At 42.0% G+C, this 15,223-nt stretch overlaps 1 protein-coding gene across 2 annotated transcripts in view; it reads left to right on the forward strand.

Annotated features, from left to right (window-relative positions):
* Positions 1 to 14,479, forward strand: part of sec24c (SEC24 homolog C, COPII coat complex component) — a 63,415-nt gene extending 48,936 nt beyond the window's left edge. For both annotated transcript variants that reach the window (XM_084323787.1, XM_084323788.1), the window contains 5 exons: positions 281 to 399; positions 1,151 to 1,330; positions 8,613 to 8,798; positions 9,818 to 9,907; positions 12,374 to 14,479. In XM_084323787.1, the coding sequence (XP_084179913.1) occupies positions 281 to 399; positions 1,151 to 1,330; positions 8,613 to 8,798; positions 9,818 to 9,907; positions 12,374 to 12,514 (716 nt within the window). In that variant the 3' untranslated portion in view covers positions 12,515 to 14,479. The remainder of the gene's footprint in view (positions 1 to 280; positions 400 to 1,150; positions 1,331 to 8,612; positions 8,799 to 9,817; positions 9,908 to 12,373) is intronic.
* Positions 14,480 to 15,223: the final 744 nt, after the last annotated feature.

Below are 15,223 nucleotides of genomic sequence, written 5' to 3' on the forward strand. Positions count from 1 at the left end.
CGATAAAAGCATATTGCTCGTTACAGGCACAGAAACAGCCCATTGAGAATGGCACTGTAACAGAGGGGTATAGAGGCTTCTAGAATGCATAATCTGAGTGGGGTTTTTCAAGACCTGTTTAGGGGACCTCAAATACCTATATTAACTTGTTAAAAAGGACTGAAGTATGTCCCCTTTAAGACTAGAATGGGTACCAGTGCTTCCCTGGTCATGTGCCGTGGAAGTTAAAAGTGTTGTGTAGTAGTGCCATCATATGATGATTTGTGTGTGTGTGGTGCAGCGTTCCGCACTGTGCTCAACACCCCCACTAAGACTGTGAGAGACAGCCTGATGAACCAGTGTGCCCAGATACTGGCCTGCTACCGCAAGAACTGTGCCAGCCCCTCGTCTGCCGGACAGGTAAGGGACACACGCCACCAATGGTTGCAATTGACCTCGAACCCCGCCCTCTTTTCTTGATCCTCCAATCACAACTGTTGCTTCCCTTGGTTTGACATAGGTCCATGCCTTGTGATAGGGTTTTAACTTTCAGTGTTCAGATTAGTCAACTTTGCCCTGGGCATAGTTTTCTCTTTACCTTTGAGTATTAGTTAATGGTTTCAACTTTCTCATGCCCTTAGTATGCCCTGCTAACTATACACTGTTAGCTCACTACATCCTACAGATTAGCCAAGCAGAAAGACTCTCACAAGCTTGTAACATAAAGGTTAATAGCAATCTAGAATCTTATCTATGGAATTGCCTAGATAATCATGATGAACCGAGAATTTATTTTAAATCAAGAGAACCCCCAGAATCAAAATGTAATGATATTGTGAGATTCCCAAAGATTCCCACCCTAGCAACCTCTTTTCATTGTGAGAAAGTGGCCTTTATCCTCCTCCTCGCACAATATCAAGATCTGTTTCCATAGTAACATAATAGAGAAATGGGACAATCGCTCCATAGCAGGCGGGTAATTTTCTTTTCTTTTCTTTTGTTCCCCGACACACAATCATCACAAATCTCCTGGTCTCCATATGTTCCTGCTTTTCGCTCCTCTATTTCCTGCTTGCTAGTGTTGTCCCAATCGCATCTCTGCCTACTGTACAGTCTACGAGGCTTGTTTTCTGTGTGTCTCTTACCTCCTGTCTGTGTGTGTTCTGTCTAGCTGATCCTCCCGGAGTGCATGAAGCTGTTACCAGTGTATCTCAACTGCGTTCTGAAGAGCGACGTGCTGCTGCCGGGCGCCGACGTGTCGTTGGACGACCGGGCATACCTGAGACAGCTGCTCGGCTGCATGGACGTCGCAGACAGTCACGTGTTCTTCTACCCACGGCTGCTGCCCCTAGTAAGACACGCACGATACACACCAGGACCATACCAGTGTTACTACTTGTCACTGTCCATTGTCAACATCGGCCACATACCGGTAGTTTACATAAATCTCGATTTTATATTCAATAAACGTTTCAGAATGTACCTGAAAATGGGTGTCAGCGTTAGCTAAAACTCACTATCATTAAAAGCCTCTTCGAGCTAAAACTCACTATCATTAAAAGCCTCTTTGAGCTAAAACTCACTATCATTAAAAGCCTCTTCGAGCTAAAACTCATTATCATTAAAAGCCTCTTTGAGCTAAAACTCACTGCATCATTAAAAGCCTCTTTGAGCTAAAACTCACTGCATCATTAAAAGCCTCTTTGAGCTAAAACTCACTGCATCATTAAAAGCCTCTTCAAGCTAATACTTTAGTTTGAAACACAGCACTTCTCGTAAGGAGCCATTTTTCCATGGCTCTGTTGTGAATGACGGCTCAAAGGGCACAACCAAAGTATAATGGAGGTCAACGAAGTTACACCTCAGACGTGTGTGAAACGGAGTAGCTAGGCTAGTGTCAGTCGGACTCGCACTCTGCTGGAGAGCTAGACGAAGCCGTATGAAAAATATAAATCATAGTTCAAGTTATACAAAAAGACAAAGAATAGAGAGATACATTTTCGCAAGCTTCCCAGTTTTCCCAGTTCCAAGTTCCCGTCCATTGAATTGCTTGTATTAGAGTAATAGAGTAATTGTAGATCAAATGATTACGTAGTGAATGGTGAATTACTTATACATAGCGACTTTAAAGTCTCGTAGAATGTTTGTATACACAGTTTAAAAATGTAAGCTGAGATCTACTAAATAATATACCGTTTACACTTAATGTACACAACATTTGTTGAAGATGGGGCAATCTAATGATGAGAAGTCAAAATTGGATTAGTATGGTCCTTTAACACTTTCAGCGCCACGCTAAATCCCCATCTGCGCTGCCTGTGGCCATGCTTAAAAATATGGTAATTTTCAGTGTTTCACGATGTTTGCAGAGCTATATCTATATTCTATCTATATTATAGCTATGGAGACAATACTATGGCTCATTTGACAGTCACTATCTCTCGTCCAACATGTAAAAAAGAGTACATTTTTTCATGTATACATGTATGTGTGTTATCCTGTGGTGAATATTGTATAGTTTCAGAGTGATCCGGGCTAATTCCTGGAAGCTGAGTTATGGAGCGCTATGTGCATTTTGCTGAAGTCGTTTGCGTTGCTCGCCTGGACACGATACTATTTCCAAATCAAAGGTATATAATGGGTATTATGTTTCATCATCAAGGCATCAAAGGGGGGGGGGGGTCGTTTTGTGATGCTCTGATCGTCAGCAACGGCATACGTTTTGGAGTACGTGACATGATCGTTGTGATAGTCCTTACCTTTGCTAGGAGGTATTCCAAAATGAATATTCCAATTGTCTGATTGCGATTTCCAGTATTGATCGGGTCCCTGACATGAAATGGGACAAACTATGCATCAAGTGTGCTGGATGCGTTCCAAGTGGCTGGAATGAAGCATTTTACTTGCCCGGGTCCCATTCTCCACCCGGACCATATAGAATGTAACACACAGTGTGAAATAAGGTTTCAAAGGGTAGGCGATACTGCCACCTAGCAGGATTCGGCCGGCATTGCAATCTCGAGGTCTCAGAATGAGTCCCAATGATACACCGAGGTCCGTGAGACTGTATAGAATATTAAAATAGAATAAAAGAAAAAACGATGAAAACCAGAGATTTCTCGGGTTCTGGCACTCAACCGCTGGCAAGATAACCCGAGAAATGTCGGGTCTGGTGCTGAAAGTGTTAATGGAATCCACAAATTAAATTATACATGCATAAGATTAATATATTTGAGGTTCAGCATGGTTTTAAGGACATAAGTCGGGATGTCCCGATCGCATTTTTTTGCTCCCGATCCTGTGATTTTGAGTATCTGCCGATACCGATTTTTCCCGCTCCGAATTATTATAATTTTTTTTTATCATTTTATTTTATATATATATTATATATATATATATATATATTTTTTTTTTTATGCAATCAAGTTGGGTGCCATGCAGTATGCCCATCTTTACCACTCTCTGCCAGTGCTGTAAGCCTATGGAGTGGCTCACCTTCTTTGCAGGGCTATAACTTTTTAAATATTATAGCTATATCGACATTACTATGGCCCATTCAACATCGGGTATCTATCGTTCCGGATGTGGGAACGTTATATTTTTCCATTCATACATTGTCGTATTAGTACCGTCGAGAATATAAGTGTTTTTAGACTGTATAGCAGTAATTCCTAGAACGCGCACTATAGGCCCTGACATTGGCGTTTCGTCCCTATACACGCTATATTAAAAATGTAAAATGCATATGATCGCTATACATTATGCTCCATCATGCGTGAAGGAAAGCGGGGGGGGTCGTTTATGATTCCTTGATTGTCACTAACGGCTTTCTTTAGTAAGACACCATACGTTGATTGGACAGATTGCAATGAAATAAATGGACAATTGAGCTGGAAATAACGTTAGATTCCTCTTACCTCTGGCAGATGCGAGAAATTTGTTTCCAATTATTTGACGTCGATCTGCTAGATCCATTTTCCGTTTGTATGACACAATAAACGCCGAAAGCATATTGATTCTTGATCTCGAAAGCGATCCAATGCACTCGAGGTGTGTATATTGATCCACGTTACAAGATATCTCTGGCGGAGCTTTTTCCCCGATGCACCGAGCGCCACTTCCAGTTTAGAGTGGAGTGTAACTCGCCCGAAATCCACCAGGCGGCGGTATTGAGGCGTTGCAATATCAGACAGGGTCCAGCTGGCTCCCGGAGGCTTCCTGGATGAATTATGAATGCCAATAGCCAATAAAATAAATAACGATCATAAAAACGAGTTTACTCGTTGTTGGCACTCAACACATGGCGGCCAATAACGAGTATACATTAACATTAACACATTGACCGCCAGCAGCAGGGGGCGCTGATCCCCCTTCATCGCCAGGTCTTTATTCAATGGATATAGTTTTAGACTGCGACATTTGCGAATGCTTAACATTTTTAAAATATATCTTATATTATATCTATGGGTCTAATAACGCCGTCAACTGTCAGTGAGTTGCTTCCAGTCAACATGCCCAAAACAGATAATAAGCACATACACCTACACACGGATAGCTTTGATTGCGGTAGAAATAAATATCAGATCAACGATAAAATGTATATATAGTGTTCTCTTTTTTTTTTTTTACTTACATTTTTATTAACATTTATAGACATACAACACTTAGACACTACTTACAATGACATCAATAACAACAATATACAAACATGTGCCCCTTGAATTTCTATAATACGGCTGCGTTCAGCCGCCCAGACCCCCATAAGAGGGACCCCGCCATCCACCCCTAGAAATAGGGCTCCCCACATCCCAGGTCCGTCCCACGCGGGGCCGAGCACTCAGCGACACAGGTCCCTTGAATTTAATTGGGCCAGGCTCAGTAGAGGAGCGAACGAGCCAAGCCCGCTACCTCCCATGTCAGCAAGCACAACACCCCCACAACATGCAAGACCCCACTCTCCCCGGGCCAAACCGCGGAAACGATGGCTCTCCTAGTGAGAGGGCTCCCCCTAGTGGCAAAGTGCGCACAACATTCGTTCTGTGGACGGCCTCAGAGCTGCCGGTCAATGTTCTGAATTTGTCTTTCTTATGCTCATGTTCATTTGTATTGTGTGTAGGGATGGGTATCGTTAGGATTTTATCGATACTACTACTCCTATCGATACTGCTTAACGGTTCGGTACTTTATCGATACTCTTATCGGTTCTTTTTGATAATTTTTTTATGATTTTTATATTTGCAGTTGAGAGCATTGGTCATCTCCCTACAGTAAAGATTAGAAATGATTGAATTATTGTAAATTTGTGTGGAGTGGTGGGAATAGCTGCTTCAATAATAACTTATAACAACAACAGACAAGTTAGACAACTATGTATACAAAAAAAACGATATACACTGAATGATTAGTTGTTACCTAAAGTCCTTGGACTCCACTGTAGAGAACGGGTGCAGGCCTTTGACAACAAACTTTGTCACAGCCCTGTGACACTCGTTCACCCTATCCTCTGTCATCTTTCCTCTAGCTGCTATGGAGAAAGGACTTTGGGTGGTGGAGGTAGAGGGAGGATGTGTGGTGGGCTCACTGGGACACATTGGTGGCTGACCTCAGCTTGACGATCTATAAAAAGTTTTTAGATTGTAGTATTTGTAGCTAAACAATTATTTTGTTTATTAGCCTATTTGTAATAATTCGTTATTAGCCTAGGAAACTCTGTATCTTGGCTTACCGGCTGCAGTGGACGTGGATGCAGATGGACCACTGCGCGCAAGGCAGTCGAATACGGCGCATTTCTGCAAACTAATATAGTGTTTTGCAAACAAATGTTTTGATAGATTGCTCGTATTGCCACCCTTACTGGCAAATGTTTTGTTGCACTTGTGAACGCTTCGCTCTATCCGCCATCACGACTCAGTCCATGCAGAGCTGTCTGTGTCTGTGTGCAGCGCGCGTCAGCACGGAGACAGCGCTGACATGCTTCCAGCTGCAGCACATCAGGTGTGCGGGGCTTGTATGTGCGGGGCTTGTAAGCGCTGCGGTCTGACGTGCTGCAGCTGCATACTATTGACAGCGCTTTCATTAAGGAGTACCCGTATGTATGTGTAGCGCGACTCGCGAGGAGTGTGTAATAATGACTCGCTGCGACTCGCTTCTTGTGCAGAGACAGAGAGAGGAGAGATCGTTCGCAACTTTTAAATAATAATAATAATAATAATAATAATTTCTCTAGAGTATCGATAGCAGTACCGAGGACGTCGGAGCTTATAAATACTCCGGTATTTTCTAATATAGTACCGGTTCCCGTTTAAAACCGGGGTCCGGGGGGCATCCCTAATTGTGTGTCACGTGTAATCCTGTAGTTCCTTCATACCAGTCCATCGTGTATTATTCCCCAATATGTTTCCTAATCAGCGTCTCCCTTTTTTATATAAAAAAATAATAATTCAAATAGTTTGTCTATAACGTGTGTATTGTAAATCATAGTGTTAATTATTCTAAATTCTGGTGTTATAGTTTTCTTATACTTCTTGGGGTAACTGTTCAATTATCTTTCCTCTGTTGCATCTATTCTCATCCCCAGGTCCCCCGTGTGTATGTTTGTAGTGGGTACTCTTCCACATTGATTTTGTCTTGTATCTTTCCTTGGATCACCGTGGCCCTTCATGCCCCTTTCTCGTGTCCCTTTGTCGTTCTTCATAGTTGATCTGCTTTGAATCGGTTCAGGTCCCCTCTTTTCCTCCTCCCGTCCTCTCCTCCCGTCCTCGTCTCTCGGTTCTGGTTAACCTGCGCGCCCTCTCCATCCTCTGCGTCAGCGTAGGCCTCTCTCCTTCCCCTCCCGGCACCTTCCATCCTCTCCACGCCGTGTCCCTCGCCGCCTCCTGCACGTTGTTGGGACCTGGTTCCTTTCTTTTTCAGATTTTTTTTTTAATTTCTACATAGCTCCGACGCTTCATTGCCACCTCCGTTGGATTTTTCAGTGTTACATTGTATGCTCCGCATTGCTCCTAATCCAATCTGCGTGGTGGCCTGGTTAGCCTCTATGTTAGCTTGTAAGCTAGTTTGTATGTTAGCCTGTAGCTTCTCTGCACTGACATTCAGCATCCCGCTAGCTTGTTCTACCTGTTGCATCATTGCCTCGTGTTGAGTCTTTTCCATCGCTGTATTTACTTCATCTGGGGTTGCTTTTCATTCATTTGTCCTCGTGTTCATTCTTCCTTCTTTCTTTTGTCCTTGAATCTTCACTTTTATTTTATATATTTATTTATTGCAGCATTGGATCAAAATTCTAAACAAAAAAATAAAGCTTATCAGTGGTGCACCACAAAATAACCATGTAAATTGTAAACTAAAACAAATGATGTGCAGAATAGTGCAATAACAAAGGTAGTGCAGTAACCGAGGTAGCTTGACTAGCTTCACAAGTTCAGTTACATTCAGTCATAAATAATCAAATAAAATATAAAATTGGCTTAGTGCAGAATAATTCTAGACTATGAACTAGTCTAGTTTAAAAAAAAATATATATATATATAAGAAAAAATATCCTGATTTCTTTTCCGGATTCCGATCTTCTGAAAATCACATGATCGGCCCCGATCTCCAATCACGTGATCGGATCGGGACATCCCTAGACATAAGGATACAAAGTCTCCGACCACACAGCCTGGCTGTTCTATTCTATTACAGCAAGAACACACAGGCGTCATTACAACATTTTCAGTACCACGGTCAGCTCCTTAATTCATATTCAATCACAGAAGAATCAATGATAATGTCTCTGACTTCCTGGACTGATTCTATTTAGATGTACAAAATGATTCCATTATAGTGTATACCGTAATTTTCGGACTATAAGCCGCCAATTTTTTCCCATTTTTCAACCTGGCGGCTTATATAACGGTGCGGCTAATCTATGGATTTTTACAGCTAACGGCCACTAGGGGACCTCCAAGTGAGGCTCCTGCCGCGACAGACAAGCAGAGAAGAAGACTCGAACGGAAGCAGAAGCGAGGCAAGCGGGCTGGCATCAATGCTAGGCTAACGGCTAATCCATTCAAGCCACCGTTGCCGACACTCCTAACAAACGCCCGCTCCATTCGGAACAAGATGGATGAAATCCGCTTGCGACTCACTACTCAGAGAAACTTAGCAGACTGCTGCTGTATGATTTTCACAGAATCATGGATCGACTCTAGCACACCGGATTCAGCTATCACGCTAGCCGGCCGCAGCATATACCGAGCTATGGCCGGTCCGCACCATATGTTAATAAATGGGAGCTTCCTCAAACAGCCATCTCTTTCCCGACAATCCCCTCTGTGCACGAATCCTTACATATGGTAATTAAACATTAAAACACCTGCGGCTTATAGTCCAGTGCGGCTTATATATGTACACATCATTCAATTTAGCTGCTGCGGCTTATACTCAGGTGCGCCTTATAGTAAGAAAATTACGGTATGTAGTTTTGTAGCATACCAACTTTTGAATATAATTGACTAGTGCCGGTTTTTCAACCTATCCACCGAAGTTTGCGTCAGATCGGATAAGACACGTTATCACACAAACACGGACACAGAGTGCCTCAGACAGGTGTAATTTAAATCCTGACATTTCTTCCCCATCTCTCTGAGCAGATAAAGTTGGAAGGGGACTCGTTGCCCATGGCGGTGAGGGACTCGGAGGAGAGGTTGTCTAAAGGCGGAGTCTATCTCTTGGAGACAGGGCTGCACCTCTTCCTGTGGGTTGGAGCTAACGCCCAGCAGGAACTGCTGCTCAACATCTTCGGCATGCCCAGCTTCAGCCAGATAGACCCCAGCATGGTAAGCCCGGGGTGTGGGAGAAATAAACCAATCCATTTGAGTAATAACGACTCTGGCGCTTGCCGTTCCACATGCATTAATGGAATTTAGTATTCCAGTTGTCTGTCTTTTATTGAACTTTTTGTTTCTTTAACTTTCACAGCAAATTATCTTTGTATCTTTTAATAATTTTTTATTATTATTTTATATTCTAAATAAAAACAGCAACTGAGATAAATTGTATTGACTAAATACCGTAATTCCTCTTAATAGTGACCCGGGCTTGTATTTGCTTAAACTGTAGCGGGTACCACCAGGCTTTTATTAGGAGGTGGCATGTATAAGAGAGAGGCCTATATTTCTAATTTTCAAACAGATCATAATGAATAAATCAACATTTTGTGTCAGTTTGAACCCAGTAAAATGTACTGGGTTCATTTATTGAAACCAAGTACTGTATGAAATAGTAAACAGTGCAATTACAGGTGGTCACTGGTCATTTCAACGTTTTCAAAGTGAAATCAAGTAACTTTACCTTAGCAGCTCAGTATGCAGCTCAGTATATTAGTAACCCGGCTTGTATTAGGAGGTCAGCTTATAATTGCTTAGCTCAAGAGCGCACCCGGCCATTAATAGAGACCCGGTTTGTAATTGAATACCGGTCACTATTAGAGGAATTACGATAATTGATGATAATTATCTTGATTTTAACAATGCAGTGTTACAACACGTGAAAGGTGTTGTGCAGTGATCTGGTGTAAAAAAAAAAAACATTTATAATAATAATAATAATAATAATAATAATAATAATAATAATAATAATAATAATAATAATAATAATAATAATAATAATAATAATAATAATAATAAAGATAGTGTGTGTCATGATGTGCTAGAATTTATTCATACAGACTTGTTTTCGTCTGCAGTCTCTTGAGCCTGCTATTTTTCCCCTATTGTGTTCTACTGTAAACTGTGCTGTGGGAGTGGTTCCGGAGCTTCTGTTTCATTGTTCAACACACCCACGTATTACGTTTCAGACGAGTCTACCAGTGCTGGACAACCCATTCTCTCAGAGGCTCAGAGAGATCATTGATTCCTTCAGAGCACAGCGATCACGATACATGAAGGTCAGACTTCTTTCTTCCCTGTTGTCTATGTTCTCCTTTTGGTTGTCTATAGCAGGGGTTCCCAAAGCCGCCGCGGGGGGGGTCGCCAGATGATATCAATGCAGTCAGGCCACTGATCTTAGAAGCAGGCCAGGACAGTGTTTCTAGTTGCAGCAGCGCAATAGTTAGATAACCTAGGTGGGGAACAACCAGGAGATCACTGCAACTCACACAAGTTGGAGAACTATCTCTCTCTCTCTCTCTCTTGCTCTCACACACACACAAGGGAGCCGCATGTGATTGGTGGAGGCGGGACCCTTACAAAAAACTGTTGTTGCTAATCATTGACACATGCTAGCCTGTAATAATTCCCCCCCAGAAAAATCTACTTTGCATTTGATATATTGCAAATATATGCCATCACACACACACTGGCATTTAAAGGGTTAGAATTATAAAATGAATATGTGGTGTCATGATCAGGGCTGAAGTTGAATAAAAGATTGTATTATTTTCAATCTGACGTTACAAAAAAACTGAAAATCCATCAAAATCAGTGTTGTTAATCATACATATGCTAGCCTGTTTTTTAACAATAATTTGTGATGCCATCACAAACACTGGCATTTAAAGGGTACAAATAAAAGAATTCCTGCACCAGAATGCAGGAAATGAAGTCTTTGTAACAAGAAATTTCCTGGTGGGGGACCCCCAGACCCCCTGCTTAAAAAGTGGCCTGACTGGGGCTATATTTTGCACTATATTTCCTGGCCTGAATGATTTCCCCAGTCCGGCCCTGGTTAAAAGCCTCCAATGCTTATTAGTGTGTGTGCGCGCGTTTGAACGTGTGCATGTTTCAACCATACATTTTCATTTATAAAAATAAAAAAAAATTATATTAAAATAAATAAATAAATAAATTACCTCCTATAATAGTGGGGGTCGTGGCTCTCTGACACCGTTATTTGGGGGTCGCGGCCTGAAAAGTTTGGGAACCCCTGGTCTATAGTAATGCAACAATACATACCGGTGCCAGATACCGGGCCGATACCAAGCTTAAAACAGGGCGCCGTTATTAGGTCCATTATTATTTTTTCTTTATATATATATATATTTTACACCGCAAAAGATGTCCGACCTCTCTAATGGTGAAAGATGTGTTCCATCTCCACCATGCATGACATTGATGTTTGTCCAATGACTCCAAACTAACAGTAGTCTTGTCTTTTTCAATAAGGGTAATGAATCGCTACTCATCTGCTGATACTATTAAAGGTGCTACTACTAAAAGTGGTATTTTCTGTGTTACAACAAGTGATCTACATGTTAAAATAATAACTGCATTCCAACAGCTATCAATGATATGGAGTGTTTGGTCAGTAACGTGGGTCTCCCAGTCCCTCCTGCCTGCTCTGCAGTAAACGCAACATTTATTTTCTGGTATCCCAATTGGTCTGGTACTGGACCGAGATTAATATCCCATCATAAATAGATCAATACAGTCCGTATTAATTAATGTTGTGTTTTTTTCTCCAAATGTAGCCAAGAGTAAAGACCCTAACCCTATCAAAACAGCAGTCAAAGTGTATATTTTCAGCACTACCTTTGTTTACCAATGATTTTAAGTGTTAGCGAAATATGAGTTTATTAATATCTCGGCGCATTCAAACGGAAACCGGATGATTTCTACGTGAGGAAATGACGAGTCATGAAACCGTTGTAGTTCTAAGAAAGAGGAGACCCAGGGCTTTCGATGGACATTGGAAATTTCATAAAACTACACTACCCAGCTCACACCAGCCTCTGTCTAAGCTGCTGGAAACATTCAATGCAAAAAATTCGTTTAGTAGATTAGTAGAATAGTCGATTAATCGATCGAAACGAGCCGTAGTCGACTGCCAACCTCTTAGTCGAATGCAATATTTTTATTTATTTTTATAATATTTTAATTTTGTATTTAAATTTTTTTTCATTCTTTCCAAAAGCGAAGAGGCCTTGAATTCCAGCGAGGCTAACTGCCTAAGAAAACACTGAAGGCACTGAAAGAGGATTTCACCCGTCTAATGAACACACTAGACTACTAGACCTGTCTCAAAACCCTGCCCTCTTTTCTTGATCCTCCAATCACAGCTGTCGCTTACCTCTGACTTCCTCGTACAAACAAAGTTTGTACGAGGAAGTCCGAGGTAAGCGACAGCTGTGATTGGAGGATCAAGAAAAGGGGCAGGGTTTGAGACAGGTTTTTGCAGAGGACAAGGAGCCTTCAGTCTCTTTGTTCTTCACTTTGTGTCTACACTCTGTATGTCTCTCTTTGTGTCTACACTCTGTATGTCTCTCTTTGTGTCTACACTCTGTATGTCTCTTTGTGTCTACACTCTGTATGTCTCTCTTTGTGTCTACACTCTTTATGTCTTTGTTCTTCACTTTGTGTCTACACTCTGTATGTCTCTCTTTGTCTCTCATACTTGTTTCTCTCTCTGCCTGCAGTTGATGGTGGTGAAACAAGAAGACAAAGCCGAGCTGATATTCAGGCACTTCTTAGTTGAGGACAAGACCGCAAGTGGGGGAGCATCATACGTGGACTTCCTGTGTCACATGCACAAGGAAATCCGCCAGCTTCTCAGCTAGGACTGCCCCCTTCACCCCCCCCCCCCTTGACCCCTGACCCCTGTCACCGACTCCTTCTGAAAGCGCTTTATCTTTTATTTACCTGATAATAAACTAAACCCCCCCTCCCCTCTCCCACTGTCAGCCAAGGGCCAGAGACATACACAGCCAGCTGGCAGATTCCTTGTTTGTGTGTGTGTGTGTGTGTGTGTGTGTGTGTGTGAGGGGTGTGAGGGGTGTGAATGTCAAATGTTGGTTCATATGGCTCTACCCTGCTCTAAATCTTAAAGCTCCCAACACAGGAGCATGAGCTAACATATTAGCTGGGAAGGGTAGTGTGTGTGTGTGTGTGAGTGAGAGAAGACTTGACTGTGTGTGATGGAGTTAGGGAGAGGGCTGTTGTTGATTGTAGTAGGTGTACTGTCTGTAACACTAGCACTGAAGGCTTTTTTCTGGGTGTGCAAACGACCCTCCGATAGCAACTCAAGACTCTTTTTTTTGTATGATTCATAAACCCAAGTAGAGATAAAGGATGACTACATGGCGAGGCATATAATGAAATGAAAAATAAATGCTTTTTTTTTTTTTTTTTTTCATCTGTAGAATTATTTTTCTATTTGTCTCTCTCTTCCCCTTCTCAGCCACGGCCTTACGACACACCCTCCCGTCACTCCAGCCGTTCACAATGTGTGTGCCGTACGTGAGCGGGTCGGTCGTGCTGTTCTTTTCTAGTGCATCTACGGGTGCGAGCGTCGGAACGGATATCCCAGATATTCAAGGAGCAGGAGACCGATGTGTTTGTACCGATATTACCTGAAGTTATCATCAAATGAGTATCTCAAATCTATACTTCCTTGTTTTTGAGTGTCTACAAACATACAGAAACTTCAAAGCACTACTAGTGGGCAAGCGGCTTGATTAACGAGCATAATTAATAACCTTGATTGACTAAAAGCAGCAGATTGATGCTGCCGTCAATCTGTGTCTCACGGATTGGAAACAGGTGTGTGTGTGTGTTATTTGAATGGTTGTTAACCTCGATTCTGTAATATCTTGAGAGTAAACTCCCAATAACGTAAAAAGTCTATGCATCCGCTATGAAAGGCAAGAGCAAAAAAAATAGAAATTCAGGGATGGGTAGGAACGTTGGATCATCGGGACATTGCAGGGTTCGGAGGTTCACCTCTGGGGCGCGTCGTATTACCGGAGTTCATTCCGGTAGGGAGTTGGGACTGGGCAGACGTGCTGTACAGAGTCTTTACCTTCAGCTATAATACTTTGTACATAATAATCTGCGGGAGCGCACGCACAGGGGTGATGCATTTTGATGGCGACAACATTTGAATTGATGCGACGTACACGGTGAGAAGGGAAGGGTGTTCCTGAGGAGAGAATGACGGGAGATGGATGGAAACCAGTTGGTCTAAATAGTAAAATCTCTGGGTTGTCTCCACACTGATTACATTCAGTGAGTAAATAAAGTATATAACCTGTACAGAATAAAAAAATCTCCATTTTAAAAATACCTGTCTGAACAGCTGTGGTTTGTTGATCGATTGCTTTCTCTGTCGCAAACACACACACACCAGCAGCCTAGATTGAAATCCTTTAATTTCTTCAAACGGGGCTAGACTGGTCTTTTAAGGGACTGTGTGTGTGTGAGTGTGTTTTGAGTGAGGTCAGTGATGGAGAGAGTGAATGTGTGGAAGGTCCTGGTGAATTTCTCCTGAGGAACAGAGGGATCTGCCATCGCACACACACAACCACACTGCCCATGAGATTGACTTTAGATTTTATTTTTTTTTATTTTCATGATCACTTTCTGTTTAATTTCCAACAATGTGTTTTTGTGTGTGTCTGTGTGTGTGTTCCACTCTGCTCCATCCTACGCTGTATGACCTTGTCTGACTAACCATTCAGTTTTGTTTCTCCTCTTATTTCCTTTTCTTTTTTCCTCTTGGGACTGCTAATAAAATGATTGTTGAAGTGAAACTCATTTTTATTTGTGCTTCTCCCATCCCTCACTTGTTTTCTCTGTCGGCAGTACCCTACATACAAACACCATAATTTGGTAGTTTATGCTTTTTATTATACACGGAAAATAACGCTCTTAACACTTTGACGACCGATGGGCTTAGTCTAATTAGTGGCTAGAGGACCAGGGAATGTAAACAAACATGTGGGTTTTGTAACAGCTATATCTATACTTTATAGTGTTGCTATCTGTTCATTCTCATTGTCAATTGAGTGCATAAACCGTCCCTTCAAAATGGCTTAAAGGGGGAAAAAATCCATCGGTAGGTTGTCATTTTATAGCGCCGTGAATATAAGCTTTATCGCAGTTTTCGTATCTATTTTCTGGAAAGCTAGTTATTGAGCTAAAGGCTACTAACGTTATATTCAACGGCATTTCCGTTTTATATATGCTAATGTAATAAAACAAACTGCTTATGATCCGGACTATCCCAGAGCATCTATGGATGAAAGGTGGGCGGCGGGGGACGTCGATTAGTATTATTGATTACCAATACAGTGTGTGTAAGTAGCCACATTCACAGATCGACTGCTTGCGTTGCACAGCAAACTCTAAATAAAGGTAAAGGTCTTACCGTCAGCCTGTGTGATACCCGGCAGCATTTCCCCGTTATCGATCGGCATCTGGTAGATCTATATGTCCATTGGTTGATGATAAATCCCCTTATTCCATGGTGAAATCTCCACTTCGAAACG

This window comes from Notolepis coatsorum, assembly GCF_963971535.1.
Source record: "Notolepis coatsorum genome assembly, chromosome: 10".
Taxonomy (NCBI): Eukaryota; Metazoa; Chordata; class Actinopteri; order Aulopiformes; family Paralepididae; genus Notolepis; species Notolepis coatsorum.